Genomic DNA, 19,847 nt, shown 5'->3' on the forward strand with positions numbered 1-19,847 from the left:
AATAAATATTTATCATGATTGGAAAAAAAATAATGTAAGTCAGCTGAATAGTTTGTTACTCCAATTTATTATCGCCCATTGTGTCATTCAATCACACTCTCTGTTTCTCTCACGGATGAACAATATAAATGTGTGATTAGTTAAATAATGGAGTAAAAAGTGGGAAAGAAAAGTGAAAATATGATGAAAAGAAAACTATATCGCAAAATCAAGTATTGACTCATTTTTGGCAATTATTCTTAAAAAAGGCTAGCAAAAATTCACAATTCTTTAATTCATTAGAAAGATGACGGATGTATCTCTCTACAAAACACAACAACATCTTCAAGGGGTATTAGGAACATCAATTAAACATTTTCTGTTTTCAAACACTTTCTTAGCACAGTCAGCAAGCCACATATATGGTGTGTAACTGTCCGTATATATAACATTGCATGAAAACCACATGCGGCACTAGTTATACAATATATGTGTGTTATTTTAAACTATGATCTGAATTGTAAAAATTATGCACCAAACATGTCATCTTTTCCAAAATCCCAATTCAATCGTTTTGTATCAAACATTATCATATGAATATGTGACTATTGTATATTTTCGTTGAATAATTTAACACATGCATTATAATAAACTAGTATTTTGTTGCATTCATTATTAATCATAAACTAAAAGAAATTAAATGCAACTCTTAAATCATTTAGCTATTAGGAAGGTGATAGCAATATCTCTCTAGGTAAAACAACAACATCTTAAAGGGGTATTAGGAAGAGGAACATTTTTACATTCTGCGGTTTGAAACCCTTGTTTAACACAGTCAGAATAGCACATATCCAGTGTGTAACCGTTCGTACAAAAATCAAGGCATTTCTCGATTGGGCCGATCTCTTCACCTACACAAACCACATAAAACATATATGATCTTTGTTAATTCTACAATTATTTTCTTTAACCATAATGTTTGACTTAGAAAATAACTACAGTAAAATGATCTTTGTTAATTCTATAATTTCAACATACCTGAAGCCAAAATGTTGCTATTAAACATTGAAGCTGCTAATATTACAGCTAGAGAAAAAATCACCAAATTTTTTGTGACCGCCATGATTTTTTCTTTTGTATAAAATATATCAAGAAAAATATTCTTACTTTTCTGTATTGTAGAAAACCTCTATTTATATAACTTTTAGTCTTGAGAATCTAAAATTTCCATTCTTATATTATTATTTTTAATTAATCTTCCATATTTGATACATACAAGTTAATGATATTTATTTATATATTTGACATATTAAGTTATTTTGTAAATATGGTCAAAGCAAATATCTTGTTCAAATCTTAATAGTAATTACATGCAGAGGCCTGAAAATCATATAATCAATTGATTCCTACTCCAATTATGACATATACATTTAACTTAGTTTATAATAAATTTTCTTTTCTTTATGGTAAATTGTGAACAGTTTTTGATTATAATGTAATAAAACAAAACAGCATATCGGCAAAAAATACTTTATAATAAATTAAAAGATATTCTTCCAGCCTAGTTGTAACATTTTGGGTGTGACTGGCATTAATTTGAGTAAAAATATGGAAATAAAAAGATGAAAGTATGGGGAAAAATAAAAACAGAACCCGAAGTAAACTTTTTTTCTCACTTAACCAAGAGAAATACATTATTTTATCTTTACTCCACTTTTTTCTTTCCCTAGCGTAAGTGGACTGAATAAATATTTATCCTGATTGGAAAAAAATAGCGTAACTCAGCTGAATAGTTTGTTACTCCAATTTATTATCGTCCATTGTGTCATTCAATCACACTTTCTGTTTCTTTCGCAGATGTACAATATAAAGGTGTGATTGGTTAAATAATGGAGTAAAAAAGTGGAAAAGAACAGTGACAATATGATGAAAAGAAAACCATATCGCAAAATCAAGTGTTGAGTCATTTTTGGTAATTTTCCTTAAAAAATGCTAACAAAAATTCACAATTCTTTAATTCATTAGATAGATGACGGATGTATCTCTCTACAAAACACAACAACATCTTCAAGGGGTATTAGAAACAGCAACTAAACATTTTCTGTTTTCAAACCCTTCATTAGCAAAGTCAGCAAGAAACATATATGGTGTGTAACTGTCCATATATATAACATTGCATGAAAACCACATGCGGCACTAAATTATACAATATATGTGTTATTTTAAACTATGATTTGAATTGAAAAAATATGCACCAAACATGTCATCTTTTCCAAAATTTCAATTCAATCGCTTTGTATCAAACATTATCATATGAATATGTGACTATTTTATATTTTCGTTGAAAAATTTAACATATGCATTATAATAAAGTAGTATATTGTTGCATTCATTTTTAATCATAAACTAAAAAAATTTAAATGCAACTCTTAAATCATTTAGCTATTAGGAAGATGATATCAATATCTCTCTAGGTAAAACAACAACATCTTAAAGGGGTATTAGGAAGAGGAACACTTTTACATTCTGCGGTTTGATACCCTTCTTTAACACAGTCATAGTAGCACATATCCAGTGTGTAACTGTCCGTACAAAAATCAAGGCATTTCTCGATTGGGACGATCTCTTCACCTACACAAACCAAACCACATAAAACATATATGATCTTTGTTAATTCTACAATTATTTTCTTTAACCATTATGTTTGACTTTGAAAATAACTACAGTAAAATCTTCTTTGTTAATTATATAATTTCAACATACTTGAAGCCAAAATGTTGCTATTAAACATTGAAGCTGCTAATATTACAGTTAGAGAAAAATCACTAAATTTTTTTTGTGACGGCCATAATTTTTTCTTTTGTATAAAATATATTAAGAAAGATATTCTTACTTTTATGTATTGTAGACAACCTCTATTTATATACTCCTTCTGTTCCTAAATAATTTATGTTTTAGAATTTTCACACTTATTAAGAAAACACTTAAAATTTTGATAATAAATGTATGATTTTCTGTTTTTAGCTATTTCTTATGATTTTTAACCAATCAAAATTCAGTAAATACAATTAATGTTTTTGAAGTTTACAATTTGCCATTATTACATACATTGAAAATATAAAATATGGATTTTTTAGAAACAAAATATTTTTCTAAAACATAGATCATTTAGAAACGGAGGGAGTAACTTTTAGTCTTGGGAATCTAAAATTTCCATTCCTATATGATTATTTTTAATTAATCTTCCATATTTGATACATGGAAATTAATGATATTTATTTATATATTTGACATATTAAGCTATTTTGTAAATATGGTCAAAGCAAATCTCTTGTTCGAATCTTAATAGTAATCACATGCAGAGGCCTGAAAATCATATAATCAACTGATTCCTACTCCAATTATGACATATACATTTAAGTTAGTTTATAATAAATATTCTTTTTTTTTATGGTAAATTGTGAACAGTTTTTGATTATAATGTAATAAAACAAAACATCATATCGTCAAAAAATTCTTTATAATAAATTAAAAGATATTCTTCCAGCCTAGCTGTAAAGCTCTGGGTGTGACTGGCATTAATTTGAGTAAAAAGGTGAAAACAAAAAGATGAAAATAGGTGGAAAAATAAAAACAGAACCCAGAGTAAACTTTTTTTCTTACTTAACCAAGAGAAATACATTATTCTATCTTTACTCCACTTTTTTCTTTCCCTAGCGTAAGTGGGCTGAATAAATATTTATCATGATTGAAAAAAAATAATGTAATTTAATTCATTAGAAAGATGACGGATGTATCTCTCTACAAAACACAACAACATCTTCAAGGGGTATTAGGAACATCAATTAAACATTTTCTGTTTTCAAACACTTTCTTAACATAGTCAGCAAGCCACATATATGGTGTGTAACTGTCCGTATATATAACATTGCATGAAAACCACATGCGGTCCTAGTTATACAATATATGTGTGTTATTTTAAACTATGATCTGAATTGTAAAAATTATGCACCAAACATGTCATCTTTTCCAAAATCCCAATTCAATCGTTTTGTATCAAACATTATCATATGAATATGTGACTATTGTATATTTTCGTTGAATAATTTAACACATGCATTATAATAAAGTAGTATTTTGTTGCATTCATTATTAATCATAAACTAAAAGAAATTAAATGCAACTCTTAAATCATTTAGCTATTAGGAAGGTGATAGCAATATCTCTCTAGGTAAAACAACAACATCTTAAAGGGGTATTAGGAAGAGGAACATTTTTACATTCTGCGGTTTGAAACCCTTGTTTAACACAGTCAGAATAGCACATATCCAGTGTGTAACCGTTCGTACAAAAATCAAGGCATTTCTCGATTGGGCCGATCTCTTCACCTACACAAACCACATAAAACATATATGATCTTTGTTAATTCTACAATTATTTTCTTTAACCATTATGTTTGACTTAGAAAATAACTACAGTAAAATGATCTTTGTTAATTCTATAATTTCAACATACCTGAAGCCAAAATGTTGCTATTAAACATTGAAGCTGCTAATATTACAGCTAGAGAAAAAAACACCAAATTTTTTGTGACCGCCATGATTTTTTCTTTTGTATAAAATATATCAAGAAAAATATTCTTACTTTTCTGTATTGTAGAAAACCTCTATTTATATAACTTTTAGTCTTGAGAATCTAAAATTTCCATTCTTATATTATTATTTTTAATTAATCTTCCATATTTGATACATACAAGTTAATGATATTTATTTATATATTTGACATATTAAGTTATTTTGTAAATATGGTCAAAGCAAATATCTTGTTCAAATCTTAATAGTAATTACATGCAGAGGCCTGAAAATCATATAATCAATTGATTCCTACTCCAATTATGACATATACATTTAACTTAGTTTATAATAAATTTTCTTTTCTTTATGGTAAATTGTGAACAGTTTTTGATTATAATGTAATAAAACAAAACAGCATATCGGCAAAAAATACTTTATAATAAATTAAAAGATATTCTTCCAGCCTAGTTGTAACATTTTGGGTGTGACTGGCATTAATTTGAGTAAAAATATGGAAATAAAAAGATGAAAGTATGGGGAAAAATAAAAACAGAACCCGAAGTAAACTTTTTTTCTCACTTAACCAAGAGAAATACATTATTTTATCTTTACTCCACTTTTTTCTTTCCCTAGCGTAAGTGGACTGAATAAATATTTATCCTGATTGGAAAAAAATAGCGTAACTCAGCTGAATAGTTTGTTACTCCAATTTATTATCGTCCATTGTGTCATTCAATCACACTTTCTGTTTCTTTCGCAGATGTACAATATAAAGGTGTGATTGGTTAAATAATGGAGTAAAAAAGTGGAAAAGAACAGTGACAATATGATGAAAAGAAAACCATATCGCAAAATCAAGTGTTGAGTCATTTTTGGTAATTTTCCTTAAAAAATGCTAACAAAAATTCACAATTCTTTAATTCATTAGATAGATGACGGATGTATCTCTCTACAAAACACAACAACATCTTCAAGGGGTATTAGAAACAGCAACTAAACATTTTCTGTTTTCAAACCCTTCATTAGCAAAGTCAGCAAGAAACATATATGGTGTGTAACTGTCCATATATATAACATTGCATGAAAACCACATGCGGCACTAAATTATACAATATATGTGTTATTTTAAACTATGATTTGAATTGAAAAAATATGCACCAAACATGTCATCTTTTCCAAAATTTCAATTCAATCGCTTTGTATCAAACATTATCATATGAATATGTGACTATTTTATATTTTCGTTGAAAAATTTAACATATGCATTATAATAAAGTAGTATATTGTTGCATTCATTTTTAATCATAAACTAAAAAAATTTAAATGCAACTCTTAAATCATTTAGCTATTAGGAAGATGATATCAATATCTCTCTAGGTAAAACAACAACATCTTAAAGGGGTATTAGGAAGAGGAACACTTTTACATTCTGCGGTTTGATACCCTTCTTTAACACAGTCATAGTAGCACATATCCAGTGTGTAACTGTCCGTACAAAAATCAAGGCATTTCTCGATTGGGACGATCTCTTCACCTACACAAACCAAACCACATAAAACATATATGATCTTTGTTAATTCTACAATTATTTTCTTTAACCATTATGTTTGACTTTGAAAATAACTACAGTAAAATCTTCTTTGTTAATTATATAATTTCAACATACTTGAAGCCAAAATGTTGCTATTAAACATTGAAGCTGCTAATATTACAGTTAGAGAAAAATCACTAAATTTTTTTTGTGACGGCCATAATTTTTTCTTTTGTATAAAATATATTAAGAAAGATATTCTTACTTTTATGTATTGTAGACAACCTCTATTTATATACTCCTTCTGTTCCTAAATAATTTATGTTTTAGAATTTTCACACTTATTAAGAAAACACTTAAAATTTTGATAATAAATGTATGATTTTCTGTTTTTAGCTATTTCTTATGATTTTTAACCAATCAAAATTCAGTAAATACAATTAATGTTTTTGAAGTTTACAATTTGCCATTATTACATACATTGAAAATATAAAATATGGATTTTTTAGAAACAAAATATTTTTCTAAAACATAGATCATTTAGAAACGGAGGGAGTAACTTTTAGTCTTGGGAATCTAAAATTTCCATTCCTATATGATTATTTTTAATTAATCTTCCATATTTGATACATGGAAATTAATGATATTTATTTATATATTTGACATATTAAGCTATTTTGTAAATATGGTCAAAGCAAATCTCTTGTTCGAATCTTAATAGTAATCACATGCAGAGGCCTGAAAATCATATAATCAACTGATTCCTACTCCAATTATGACATATACATTTAAGTTAGTTTATAATAAATATTCTTTTTTTTTATGGTAAATTGTGAACAGTTTTTGATTATAATGTAATAAAACAAAACATCATATCGTCAAAAAATTCTTTATAATAAATTAAAAGATATTCTTCCAGCCTAGCTGTAAAGCTCTGGGTGTGACTGGCATTAATTTGAGTAAAAAGGTGAAAACAAAAAGATGAAAATAGGTGGAAAAATAAAAACAGAACCCAGAGTAAACTTTTTTTCTTACTTAACCAAGAGAAATACATTATTCTATCTTTACTCCACTTTTTTCTTTCCCTAGCGTAAGTGGGCTGAATAAATATTTATCATGATTGAAAAAAAATAATGTAATTTAATTCATTAGAAAGATGACGGATGTATCTCTCTACAAAACACAACAACATCTTCAAGGGGTATTAGGAACATCAATTAAACATTTTCTGTTTTCAAACACTTTCTTAGCATAGTCAGCAAGCCACATATATGGTGTGTAACTGTCCGTATATATAACATTGCATGAAAACCACATGCGGTCCTAGTTATACAATATATGTGTGTTATTTTAAACTATGATCTGAATTGTAAAAATTATGCACCAAACATGACATCTTTTCCAAAATCCCAATTCAATCGTTTTGTATCAAACATTATCATATGAATATGTGACTATTGTATATTTTCGTTGAATAATTTAACACATGCATTATAATAAAGTAGTATTTTGTTGCATTCATTATTAATCATAAACTAAAAGAAATTAAATGCAACTCTTAAATCATTTAGCTATTAGGAAGGTGATAGCAATATCTCTCTAGGTAAAACAACAACATCTTAAAGGGGTATTAGGAAGAGGAACATTTTTACATTCTGCGGTTTGAAACCCTTGTTTAACACAGTCAGAATAGCACATATCCAGTGTGTAACCGTTCGTACAAAAATCAAGGCATTTCTCGATTGGGCCGATCTCTTCACCTACACAAACCACATAAAACATATATGATCTTTGTTAATTCTACAATTATTTTCTTTAACCATTATGTTTGACTTAGAAAATAACTACAGTAAAATGATCTTTGTTAATTCTATAATTTCAACATACCTGAAGCCAAAATGTTGCTATTAAACATTGAAGCTGCTAATATTACAGCTAGAGAAAAAAACACCAAATTTTTTGTGACCGCCATGATTTTTTCTTTTGTATAAAATATATCAAGAAAAATATTCTTACTTTTCTGTATTGTAGAAAACCTCTATTTATATAACTTTTAGTCTTGAGAATCTAAAATTTCCATTCTTATATTATTATTTTTAATTAATCTTCCTTATTTGATACATACAAGTTAATGATATTTATTTATATATTTGACATATTAAGTTATTTTGTAAATATGGTCAAAGCAAATATCTTGTTCAAATTAGTAATTACATGCAGAGGCCTGAAAATCATATAATCAATTGATTCCTACTCCAATTATGACATATACATTTAACTTAGTTTATAATAAATTTTCTTTTCTTTATGGTAAATTGTGAACAGTTTTTGATTATAATGTAATAAAACAAAACAGCATATCGGCAAAAAATACTTTATAATAAATTAAAAGATATTCTTCCAGCCTAGTTGTAACATTTTGGGTGTGACTGGCATTAATTTGAGTAAAAATATGGAAATAAAAAGATGAAATTATGGGGAAAAATAAAAAACAGAACCCGGAGTAAACTTTTTTTTTCTCACTTAACCAAGAGAAATACATTATTTTATCTTTACTCCACTTTTTTCTTTCCCTAGCGTAAGTGGGCTGAATAAATATTTATCTTGATTGGAAAAAAATAGCGTAAATCAGCTGAATAGTTTGTTACTCCAATTTATTATCGCCCATTGTGTCATTCAATCACACTTTCTGTTTCACTCACATATGTACAATATAAAGGTATGATTGGTTAAATAATGGAGTAAAAAAGTGGGAAAGAACAGTGACAATATGATGAAAAGAAAACCATATCGCAAAATCAAGTGTTGAGTCATTTTTGGTAAATTTCCTTAAAAAATGCTAACAAAAATTCACAATTCTTTAATTCATTAGATAGATGACGGATGTATCTCTCTACAAAACACAACAACATCTTCAAGGGGTATTAGAAACAGCAACTAAACATTTTCTGTTTTCAAACCCTTTATTAGCAAAGTCAGCAAGAAACATATATGGTGTGTAACTGTCCATATATATAACATTGCATGAAAACCACATGCGGCACTAAATTATACAATATATATGTTATTTTAAACTATGATTTGAATTGAAAAAAATATGCACCAAACATGTCATCTTTTCCAAAATTTCAATTCAATCGCTTTGTATCAAACATTATCATATGAATATGTGCCTATTTTATATTTTCGTTGAAAAATTTAACATATGCATTATAATAAAATAGTATATTGTTGCATTCATTATTAATCATAAACTAAAAAAGTTTAAATGCAACTCTTAAATCATTTAGCTATTAGGAAGATGATATCAATATCTCTCTAGGTAAAACAACTACATATATTAGATTCTATATTAGGAAGATGATATCAATATCTCTCTCGGTTTTTCAGATTTATCAAAATCGGCTCGATTTGGGTTATATGAAAGTTTGGTTCGGGACCGGTTCATGACCGGTTCGGAACCGGTTCAGGATCGATTCGGGACCGGTTCAGGACTGATTCGGGACCGGTTCAGGACTGATTTGGGACCGGTTCAATCAGGTTCGAGTCGGGGTTAGTAAATCTTCAAAGAACCGGTAGAACCCGATATAATTTCGGATTCAGGTCCCAATCAATTTTTCGGTTTAAAATACCTGATTTCTACTTACTTTATAACCAAAACATAAGTAAAATCGGTTATTAAAATACCTTATTTGTACCTATTTTGTAATCAAAACATAGGTAAAATCGATTCAAAAATAAAAAACGAACATCAAAGGTGATCATTCAAAATCAAACAGAAGGTAAACCTAGTTATTGATAGAAAAAAAATCAATTAAATGAAAACATAAAACAAAAACCAAGTTCTCATGGAATGAAAAACATTATTCAATGAAAACAAAACCTAATTCTAAAAACTTCGAGCTTCAATTGACAGCTTCAACCATCGATCTTCATATAATAGATAATTATTTTTAATTTTCAATAATATCTTAGTGTATTTTGGATACATATTAGGGACTGAGATCATGTTTGGTATAAGTTCTTTTTGGGATTTTGAATATTTCAATTCTATCGGATATCTTTTTAGGTTCGGGTTCGGTTCGGATAATATCCATAACCTGAAATACCATAAACAAGATTCATTCAATATATTTGTGGGGTTTGGATCGGTTCAGATTCATTTTTATCAGATCGGATTCGATTAAATTAGGGTTTGGTTTTTTGCTTAGCCCTAATTCCGACAACTGGTGACATGTTCTCGAGGCCAGTTCTAGCGGGACCCACTTGATGTGTACAGTTAAACGGGATCGAAGATACATTGACGTCAATACCCTCGAACAGAGGTTATTGCTATTGGACAGTATTTTGAATTTTTGGCCCAAATATTTTTATTACAGTGTTCTTTCATCTTTGTTAGTACAACTCTCGAAAACAATAGCAAAGTAACAAAACTTTTACTGGCCGGAGTATTGTTGGATCTGTGGCCACTTGTCTTTCCATTGGTAAAAACTTCTCAAATGAAGCAAGCTATAGTGTATACATTTTAACAATAACTTTTCTCTTACTACGCAAAAATAATATATAGCAAAATAACAAAAGTTTAATGGGGGTGGAGAGGAATTGTTGGACCTGTGGCTATTTTTCCTCTTTTCCATTTGTGAAAACTTCTCAAATGAAGCAAGCTAGGGTATACATTTTATAGAAAAATATGCAAGTTTTCTTGTGTTTGTGAGCGAACAAAAAAAAGGTTTTACAGATTGTTTTTTTTTTTTTTTTTGCTAAAAGTTATAGGCAATTCTTTCAGATAGGTTTTTAAATTTCTGTCACAAAAATAGCTCTTAAAAAAAAAAAAACCAAAATAGCTTTTTTTTTTATTTTGAAAATTTTATTATTTATTTTTTATTTTTAAAATTTTGAAACGCTATTCCAAAACCCCACCGCTTAACTCTAAACCCTAAGTCTAGATTAGTTAACCCTAGAGTCAAAATATATTTTTATCTTTTAATAAAACTTATTTTAGTTATTTTTTTCAGAGTTATTTTTGTGACAAAAATTTAAAAAAGAGTATCTTAATTTTTTTTTCAAGTTTATAGTGATCGTTGTAGCGGTAAAAACTCTATGTATCATTATTAACTGAACCTATAACTGTTTTTTTTTACCAAATCAACTTTAGTGGTATGTGTTTTTGCCTAATTCATATTATGGATATATATAATTTATAGTAAAAATAAATTTTCTTTTAAAAATAAAAGCCAGAAATTCTTCATTTTGTTACTCAACCTAACAATCCCATAACGTTTCCTTTACTACAGAGATACGTATTTTACCGTAAAGCTTCTTGTGTATATACAAACAGACACAATGGGTCACGGACCCAACAATGACAAAGGCATATTATAAACACTAAATATCTCAATCGTCTCTCTCTGAAACACTCACAAACTGAGAAAAATGGATTCTGTTCTAAACAGAAGAGTATCTTTCTCTCTTCTAATCGTGATCATTGTGATGTTCTCTTCGTATAAAGCTGATTCCAAATGTGAATTCAAGGCAATTTTCAATTTCGGAGACTCAAATTCTGACACTGGAGGATTTTGGGCTGCTTTTCCGGCTCAATCCGGCCCATGGGGGATGACTTATTTCAAGAAACCGGTCGGCCGTGCTTCAGACGGTCGTCTCATCGTTGATTTTTTAGGTAATGAGTACTCTTTTTTTTTTAGGCAAAGGTAATGAGTACTCTTTAAGTAGATTCCATTTCAACGTTTTTGAATGTTTTGCGTGAGATATGAATAAATGTTTTTTCATATTTTTGTTTGTTAATATAGTAAACAAATTCAAAATTATTTTCCCTAAAATGTCTTATAAATCTGATGTTTACAACCATAGCTTCATTTGCATGTGCTATGAACCGGGTCCAATGATTTTGAATGTTGAATTATTCTTAGCGGAATCTCTTGGAGTGCCTTTCCTTAGCCCATACTTGCAATCAATTGGATCCGATTTTCGACACGGTGCAAACTTTGCGACCTTAGCATCTACCGTTCTTTTGCCAAACACGTCTTTGTTCGTCTCCGGAATCAGTCCTTTCTCACTCGCCATTCAACTAAATCAGATGAAACAATTCAAGGTTAGAGTAGACGAGTTCCATTCCTCAAACCGACAAGGTATATTCTACACTATACATACATAAAACGATGGTCAAAATAACAAAGCAAATGATGTGAACATGCTTATGTTACAATAGGGTTGCATATTTTACCGCCCAGCAATATTTTCGGAAAATCGCTGTATACGTTTTATATCGGCCAAAACGATTTCACATCGAATTTAGCTTCCATTGGAGTGGATGGTGTAAAACAGTATCTTCCTCAAGTCATTGGCCAAATTGCTGGAACGATTAAGGTACTGCATGCCTCCCGCTTCTAGTACAATAATTTATTTTGCTTATAAAGGTTGTCTTATGGATGTAGGAGATATATGGAATAGGGGGTCGGACATTTTTGGTATTGAATTTAGCACCGGTTGGATGTTACCCGGCGATTATAACCGGTTACCCTCATACTATTTCGGATTTGGACAAGTTCGGATGTCTCATTCCCGTAAACAACGCCGTCAAATATTACAACATGTTATTGGACAAGGCATTATCCGAGACAAAAACCGTACTGAAAAACGCTACCGTTATATACTTGGACACTCACAAGATACTGCTCGACCTCTTTCAACACCCCAAATCCTATGGTACGTGTAATGTGACAGACGGTTTGGTTTAATGGGACTTACCATATTCAAAATTGGTATTTTGTTTAATCGAATCTTTTTTTGTTGGTTGATTATATTGAAGGTATGAAATACGGTATTAAAGCTTGTTGTGGATACGGTGGACGTCCGTACAACTTCAATCAGAAGTTATTTTGCGGCACCACAAAAGTAATCGGAAATTCTTCTGCGACGGCCAAGGCTTGCCGTGATCCGAAAGACTACGTGAGTTGGGACGGAATTCACGCTACGGAGGCTGCAAACCGCCGCATTTCGACGGCCATTCTCGATGGCTCGATATCATATCCTCCGTTTGCGCTCAACCACCTATGTTCGTCTGTTTAACAGTCTTATTCTTTTGACTTATACAATTTTCACATGTACGTACTTTTGGGTTTAAAGCTAGTTTATATAATAAGGCATAAGCACTATTTCAAATCAATAGTAGTGCAATCTCCTAACATTCATGTTGTTGTACATACTGGAAGCATATTAGTTGAGAAATGGGTAAGATGTGAATTTTAAGACAATTCACCAACTAAGCATTTAAAACAAGAGTCCATAATATTATGCTTAACTAATTATAATACATAAAAAACTTTTTGTCCAAGGGTCCAATATAGTTTCAAGCCGGCATTGAGTACTTGTTGTATTATATATATGCTAACTAGTGAATAAAAATATTTAAGTACAAAACACTTCATTTTCGTCTGACTAATACATCTGTCAGTTGCTATTCAAATACGAGTTCCACTATTGATAGATAACTTTGTATTTTTAGTATATTCAGTATTGCATAAAGAGAGATAAATTTAACAGAAATAATTTATTGCCTTGATTAATCCAACATCTATCTTGATCCATTTTGAGTTTAGAGCTAGTCTTCAGTGAAGGTCAATATATGTGTTTTGATATAGATACAATTTTTCGGTTTATGTGGATACAAAAATACATATGGTAAAAACCGATACATGTATATTTATGTTCGATAGAAAAATTTTTTTAATTCATTCTTTGATGAACATATAGCATAATAGTTTCATATGTGTATTGTATATGTACACTCGTAACTATTACATTTCCCAATCTATCAACCAATATGACAAAAAAAAAATAATAGAAAAAACAATCAAATCACGCCGAATCGCCAAGCTGGACGCAGATGAATCAGATGAAGCGGACGAGCTGGAAGCAGAGGAAGAGGAGGAAGAAGATTTGGATTCATGGGATTAATAACAAGATTTCTTATAAAAGCAAGGAAGACTGTGCCAAAGAAGAGAGAGTAGGAGCGGCTTTGTTTTGGCTATAGGATAGAGGATTGCAAAGGAAGATGGTCGGTTCATCTAAAAAGAAAAATATGATCAAAGCTAGACTCTGGAAGAAACTTTTACACAAGTCTGATGGGGGGGGGGTGCGGGAGGTGGTTCTTTCGGAGGGTGTGGCTGCAGCGGCGGCGGCGCTCGTGCCTGAATGTACCGAATGAACATCTCCAATTCCATGGTTAGTGCAAACAGAACTCCTAAGAAGATGGAGACTCGTAAGATCTCTTTGTAGTAGAGACTCACAAACATCGATCCGCAGCTTGAATCAAAGTACTAGTTAGGTGAGTAATTTTGAATGTAAATGAGAGTTACTATAGTTTGATTTCACTATCACTAATTAGATCTCGCATAAAAATAAGAATTTTAATGCATATTGTCAAGTAAACTGATGGAGAGTAATTATCGAGGCTCTGGTAGATAAACGCAATCCTATTAGCATATAGCATTGTTTTAACCATTTGAGGACTGTAGATAAAGATCATACAATTTATTTGCTCATTCATTTTTATTAAATAAAAACAATGATATTAAGAATTTTTTTGTATAAATTAATCAAAATAGCAAGTTTATATATATAAAAATTATAGAAAAAAATACCACTACAATCAAAGTATAAGTCTTACTTACTATTTAAGTTGCATAGAGTGTAGAAAATCTCAAAATAGAGAACACACAAATAATATATTTATATATATGAAAACACTACAAAGTAACATGCAAGAATTGAAACATCACTTTCTAGATTGACACAATAGCACTTAATCTTTGAGTATAACAATTACAAAATAAACCTTACCAAATAAGGATAAATTAAAAATTTAAACTACAACTATTACGAGATAAACAAGAAAACGTCAAAATAGATCAAAAATACGATTATATGGTCCATTTTTAAAATGGGCCTAGAAGAGGCCTTAAACCCCGCAGAATGCAAGTATTCTATAATCACCACTGAGTAGGATTTCTGAAGATGAGAGAAGCGACCAATAAGAGCAGGAGAAATGTACACGTGTCGCTACGCGGAATCTTGTCTGGTCAAAAGCGCAGCAGAACAAACAAACAAAAAATAGAGTGTGGAGAAATTAGAGAAGAAGAAATTATCGGTGTGCTTCGATGGCGATGACAGTAGCAGCTTCGATGGCAGTGATGGTTCCACGTGTCCCCTCCGTCTCGGCCCGCTGCTCCGCCGTTCCTTACCTTCCTCCTCGCTCTTTTGGCCGATCCTCTTTCACTGTTCCGGTGAAGCTACTTTCAGGTGACCGATTAATTTTCCCCAGAATTTAAATTTAAGTGATACGGCGGTTCGGTATATATAGTGGACCGGTTTAAATTCGAATTTCAGTTCGGGTTGATCCGGTTTATAATCTCCACCATCCATATATATGATGGTGTACTGTAAGCTACTCAAAGCTTTCAAGCCAGTTGGTTTAATCGAAACCAAAAGCATTGAAATTATCCGGTTTAATCGCAGGGAATGGTTTACACAAGGTCGAATTGATGAAGACGAGAGCTTCTTCATCAGACGAGACCTCAACGGCCATTGGCACCAATGAACTCTTCACAGACTTGAAGGAAAAGGTATGAACCCATTTGCTTGAAACACTTTTGCGTTGTGTTTTTTGATGTTCGGTTTTGGGTGCAGTGGGATGGTCTTGAGAACAAGACAACTGTGATTATCTACGGAGGAGGAGCCATTGTTGCTGTTTGGTTATCTTCCATTGTTGTTGGTGCCATCAACTCTGTTCCTCTGGTAACTAAACAATCTTCAACCTCTTAAATATCAAAAAAAAGTGTTATTTGGTTTGAGTCCAATGATATTTATTTGTTTTGCGTGTAGCTTCCTAAGGTTATGGAACTTGTTGGTCTTGGGTACACAGGATGGTTCGTCTACAGATACCTTCTCTTCAAGGTAACATAACTGCCACTAACTTTATAAAATCTATAAACGAATCTGACATGTCTCTGTAAATCTTGTTTCAGTCAAGTAGAAAGGAGTTGGCTGAGGATATTGATTCCTTGAAGAAGAAGATCGCTGGGACTGAATAAATTCATTTCAAAATATAAAACCAGCTTTCTTTCTGGGGTTTTCTTTGTAATATGATTGTTATACAACATATATATATGTTTTAACAATGTATCTTCCGAAGTCTGAAACTATTCTCTTAGAGCATGATTAATGCGGATATCTTAGGATGAGGTTCTTAGTGTAATATAAAAAACATTTATTATTTAAAAGCTTAAAGAATCTTTTATAGTACGTTAAAAACCTCATCGTAAGAGATCTGCATTAATCATATTCTTAGATCCCACCACTGGGCATTTGAATGCAATTCAGTTTTGGGAGGAACTCTAGTTATCCGCATCAAGAGATTCTCATCAGAAATAATAATATTTTAATATGAGAGTTTTTGAGAAAAACAAAGATGCTTTTATACTTTAAAGACAAAGATGATTTACATCATATGCAAGTTCAGAAAGAAAGAAAAAAGAAAGGGATGTAGTTAACAAATTTTAAAGCTGGAAAGAAAAAAGGAAGGGATGTAGTTAACAAATTTTAAAGCTATGGGTTTCTAAAGACGGATAGAGAGCTGGGCTCGGAGATGAAGAAGATCATTGATGAAGTAGGGGGAGTCCTCACCAATGAAAGTAGCCCATGGTGCCCCTAACACGTCCCTGAATCCAATAGATTGAACTCCGGTGAACTTATACTTTCCTTTGCGGCTTATGGCAAACTCCTGGGTTGGCTTCCACCTAGATGAAAACTCGTAGTTCACAGTCACACTCACCGACGACCCTTTTTCTTGTGACCAAAGAAACAATCCAAAATGGTGAAACCTATTCTGCTGGTCCTTGTTGCAACAAGGTGAGAGTAAGAACTCTTTCCCTCCCAAGTGAAACTTTTGAGAGAAGATACGATTCGATGGATACAGAGCATTGCATTCTGTGCGTGTCAAGTCTAAGTAGACTATGCACTGACGGTGAGGCACCTCGAACTCCACAGTTTTGATGGGTCTGCATGTGTAGCTTCGTTCAATAAACCGTCGGCCAAGTGAGTCGGCTTTTATGGCGGCTCGATGAGCCAGTGATGTTTCTGCTTTGAAGAAAAGAGCTTCAAAGACTAGTTTGTGCGCGACAGAAGGTTCAAAGTCGTCTGAGGTCAAGATTTTCTTGAGCCTGGGACATGTCATGTAAGGGAAACGGATGTAGGGAGCGAGATGATTGAGGATCCCTTGGCGTTCTTCGAGAACCGAGTAGTTTGCTTTTGCCCATTTCAAGACAACTTCGTAGACAATGTCCTCAGACGTAATCATCAGATCGTTGCTCATCAGTAGTGTCATGATACCTACTAACGGTAAAGCCGTCAACTCCTCTGGTGGAAACCTATCAACCACTCAAAATGTTAAGAACACAATTTTTTTACACACAAAAAAGAAGCTTTGAAAGTTTCAATGTATATATCCGAAAATATCTAATATTTTAGAAAAAAATCTTTCTAAAAAATTACATGTTTTATATTTTCAATGCATTAATTAATGGTAAATTATAAACTTCAAAAATAATAATTGTGTTTATTAAAATTTTATTGGTTAAAACTTAAAAGTTGTGAAAATAATTAATTATAAAAAATAATGTATTCGTAACTAGAATTTTATATATTTTTTTAATAAGTGTGGAAATTCTAAAACCTACATTTTTTGAAACAGAAATAGTACTTACTTGGTTATATCGTTGAAGTGCATAATGAGGAAATGCTTTGCAACATTTGTCAAAGGCTTAAGGGAATCAGCGACTAGCAGGGGCCAAGGAAGACGAAGAATCAACGACGCATAAGGAAATGTCATGGGAATATTAAGCAACGAACGGGTGCAATACTGCATACACGAAGCAACTTCAAACTTGTCTGCGGCCATTAGAACACGAAACAAAGCAGGGACGTCAGTGACTGATGATAGCGAATTTGTATACATGAATTTCAATAGCTCCATTACAGCCGCTTCCTCTGCAAACAAATGGAAACCATCACTTTTTATAAATAATAATAAAATACCAGAAATAAATGTTTAAATATTCAAAATAATACCAGAAGCTTCGATTCTCAAAGTAACATGATTTTGCTCTGACTCAATCATCCCATTAGAGAATAGCTTGTAGAAAAATGGGCTTTGGGCTGCCAAAATGGGAGAGCTTATATGTAAGTCTGTAACTCTAGGAGCTGGAGGGTTACACTCTTTCTCATTTTCACCACCTACAGCTGCCATAATTTTCATAGGTCTATAAAGTCAGTCTTTAGAAATTACAGTATGATTTAAATAATAACAATTCATATTAAAAATGGTTTGAATCTGTGGCACGAAGGAACCAATCCATCGCATAACCACTAGACCAACAATATCTTGGTAACCACAAAAAAAATTGAATAATTTGGGATTAAAAAAACAAACCGCTAGTGTTGACATCTCTTCTCCTGCGTTTGCGATCCTGAACCGAATCGCCATTAGTGATCTCACCGCCATTAGTGATCTCGATACGAAGAAGATGGTCGGAGAACTGAACATTGTTGAAGGCAAAGCCAAAACAAAAAACAAAACCACGGTCGGAATTCGAATCCATAAAGAGTTCAATTTGTTTTTTTAAGAAGAAAGATCTGAGCAAAAGAGATTTATAAGATTTGTGCAAAAGCTCATTGGCTTTATAGGGGGAGTATTCCACGTTTCCTTTTTCTGGCGCCCTCACTTTCCTTATACATTCACTAGATGCCATTTTGACTTTAAGACTAACTTTGGGAAATATTTTAAATGTAATTAATACATACTCTTTGACCAAAATTAACATATCTCAACTAATAAATGTACATACAAGACTGAATTTACACATTCCTTATATATTAATTGAGAAACATTACAACATTGTTTAGTAGCCATGTGTCACCATAAGAATCAATTCAGAATTCTTAGATAAATAGGTTGGTCAATCTTAACTTATAATATATTTTTTTATTAAATTAACTATTAAATTGATAAGTAGTGTAAAAAAAATATTTTCGCACTTTCCTTAAATAAAAACTATAAAATTGACTAATATTATTAATATATATATGATAATTAATGATTATGAATAATAAATATTTGATCATAATTTTTGTATCTTAGCTTTTTTTTGCTTAATTTTTATCATTAAAAGATATTAAACAACCACATTAATTATATAATAAAATTTTTATATGTTATATTTTGAATTATTAAAACGACTATAAATTACTAAAAATATTAAATGTCTCACACTAGAATTTTGTGATCAATAGTTTAACTGTTTTTGGTAATAACAAGATACAAATGATCATAAATCGTATGAATATGAAGTCTCATTTACTAGATATTCATATTATATATTAATATAGTTTAAAATTAAACTATATAACATAGGAAAATATCTAAATATGATAATTTCTAAATTTGTATTGAAAAATTATTGAAACTTTAGTATTTAATTTTGAAATTTGCATTCAAAAAATCACACATTAGAAATTTTGTTTTTTTTTAAGTTAAAAGGGTTATTTTGTTTTCTCATTTTCATTAAATTAAATTAAATAAAACATAATTTTTATTTTTAGGGGTAAATATTTGCGCTAAAATATAGTTATATAATTATCTTATGATAATACTCTTTTCTTATTTTTATTTTAATAGTTAGATAAAACAG

The 19,847-nt window shown here is 30.8% G+C and overlaps 3 protein-coding genes and 1 long non-coding RNA gene across 4 annotated transcripts; 2 read left to right on the plus strand and 2 right to left on the minus strand.

The window, feature by feature from the left end:
* Positions 1-621: 621 nt before the first annotated feature.
* LOC125606948 lies at positions 622-10,728 on the minus strand. The gene is made up of 4 exons (XR_007338194.1): positions 7,972-10,728; positions 4,495-7,844; positions 1,018-4,367; positions 622-890 (listed from the first exon to the last, which is right to left on the minus strand). It is a non-coding gene; the product is annotated as an uncharacterized LOC125606948 (long non-coding RNA).
* A 715-nt stretch (positions 10,729-11,443) lies between these two features.
* On the plus strand, positions 11,444-13,267 carry LOC106438623 (GDSL esterase/lipase At4g01130). Its single transcript, XM_013879860.3, has 5 exons — positions 11,444-11,761; positions 12,012-12,230; positions 12,311-12,468; positions 12,537-12,807; positions 12,911-13,267. The coding sequence occupies exons 1-5, from the start codon at positions 11,518-11,520 to the stop codon at positions 13,168-13,170; spliced, it is 1,152 nt and encodes a 383-aa protein (XP_013735314.1). The 5' UTR covers positions 11,444-11,517; the 3' UTR covers positions 13,171-13,267.
* A 1,857-nt stretch (positions 13,268-15,124) lies between these two features.
* Positions 15,125-16,320, plus strand: LOC106438622 (protein CURVATURE THYLAKOID 1A, chloroplastic-like). Its single transcript, XM_013879859.3, has 5 exons — positions 15,125-15,402; positions 15,619-15,725; positions 15,790-15,897; positions 15,985-16,056; positions 16,128-16,320. The coding sequence occupies exons 1-5, from the start codon at positions 15,261-15,263 to the stop codon at positions 16,191-16,193; spliced, it is 495 nt and encodes a 164-aa protein (XP_013735313.2). The 5' UTR covers positions 15,125-15,260; the 3' UTR covers positions 16,194-16,320.
* A 29-nt stretch (positions 16,321-16,349) lies between these two features.
* LOC106443767 (BTB/POZ domain-containing protein At4g01160-like) lies at positions 16,350-19,201 on the minus strand. Its single transcript, XM_048776144.1, has 4 exons — positions 18,590-19,201; positions 18,229-18,399; positions 17,865-18,147; positions 16,350-17,528 (listed from the first exon to the last, which is right to left on the minus strand). Exons 1-4 carry the CDS (start codon positions 18,978-18,980, stop codon positions 16,718-16,720), a joined length of 1,656 nt encoding a protein of 551 aa, XP_048632101.1. The 5' UTR covers positions 18,981-19,201; the 3' UTR covers positions 16,350-16,717.
* Positions 19,202-19,847: the final 646 nt, after the last annotated feature.

The sequence above is a fragment of the Brassica napus genome, chromosome A3, assembly GCF_020379485.1.
Source record: "Brassica napus cultivar Da-Ae chromosome A3, Da-Ae, whole genome shotgun sequence".
Lineage (NCBI taxonomy): Eukaryota > Viridiplantae > Streptophyta > Magnoliopsida > Brassicales > Brassicaceae > Brassica > Brassica napus.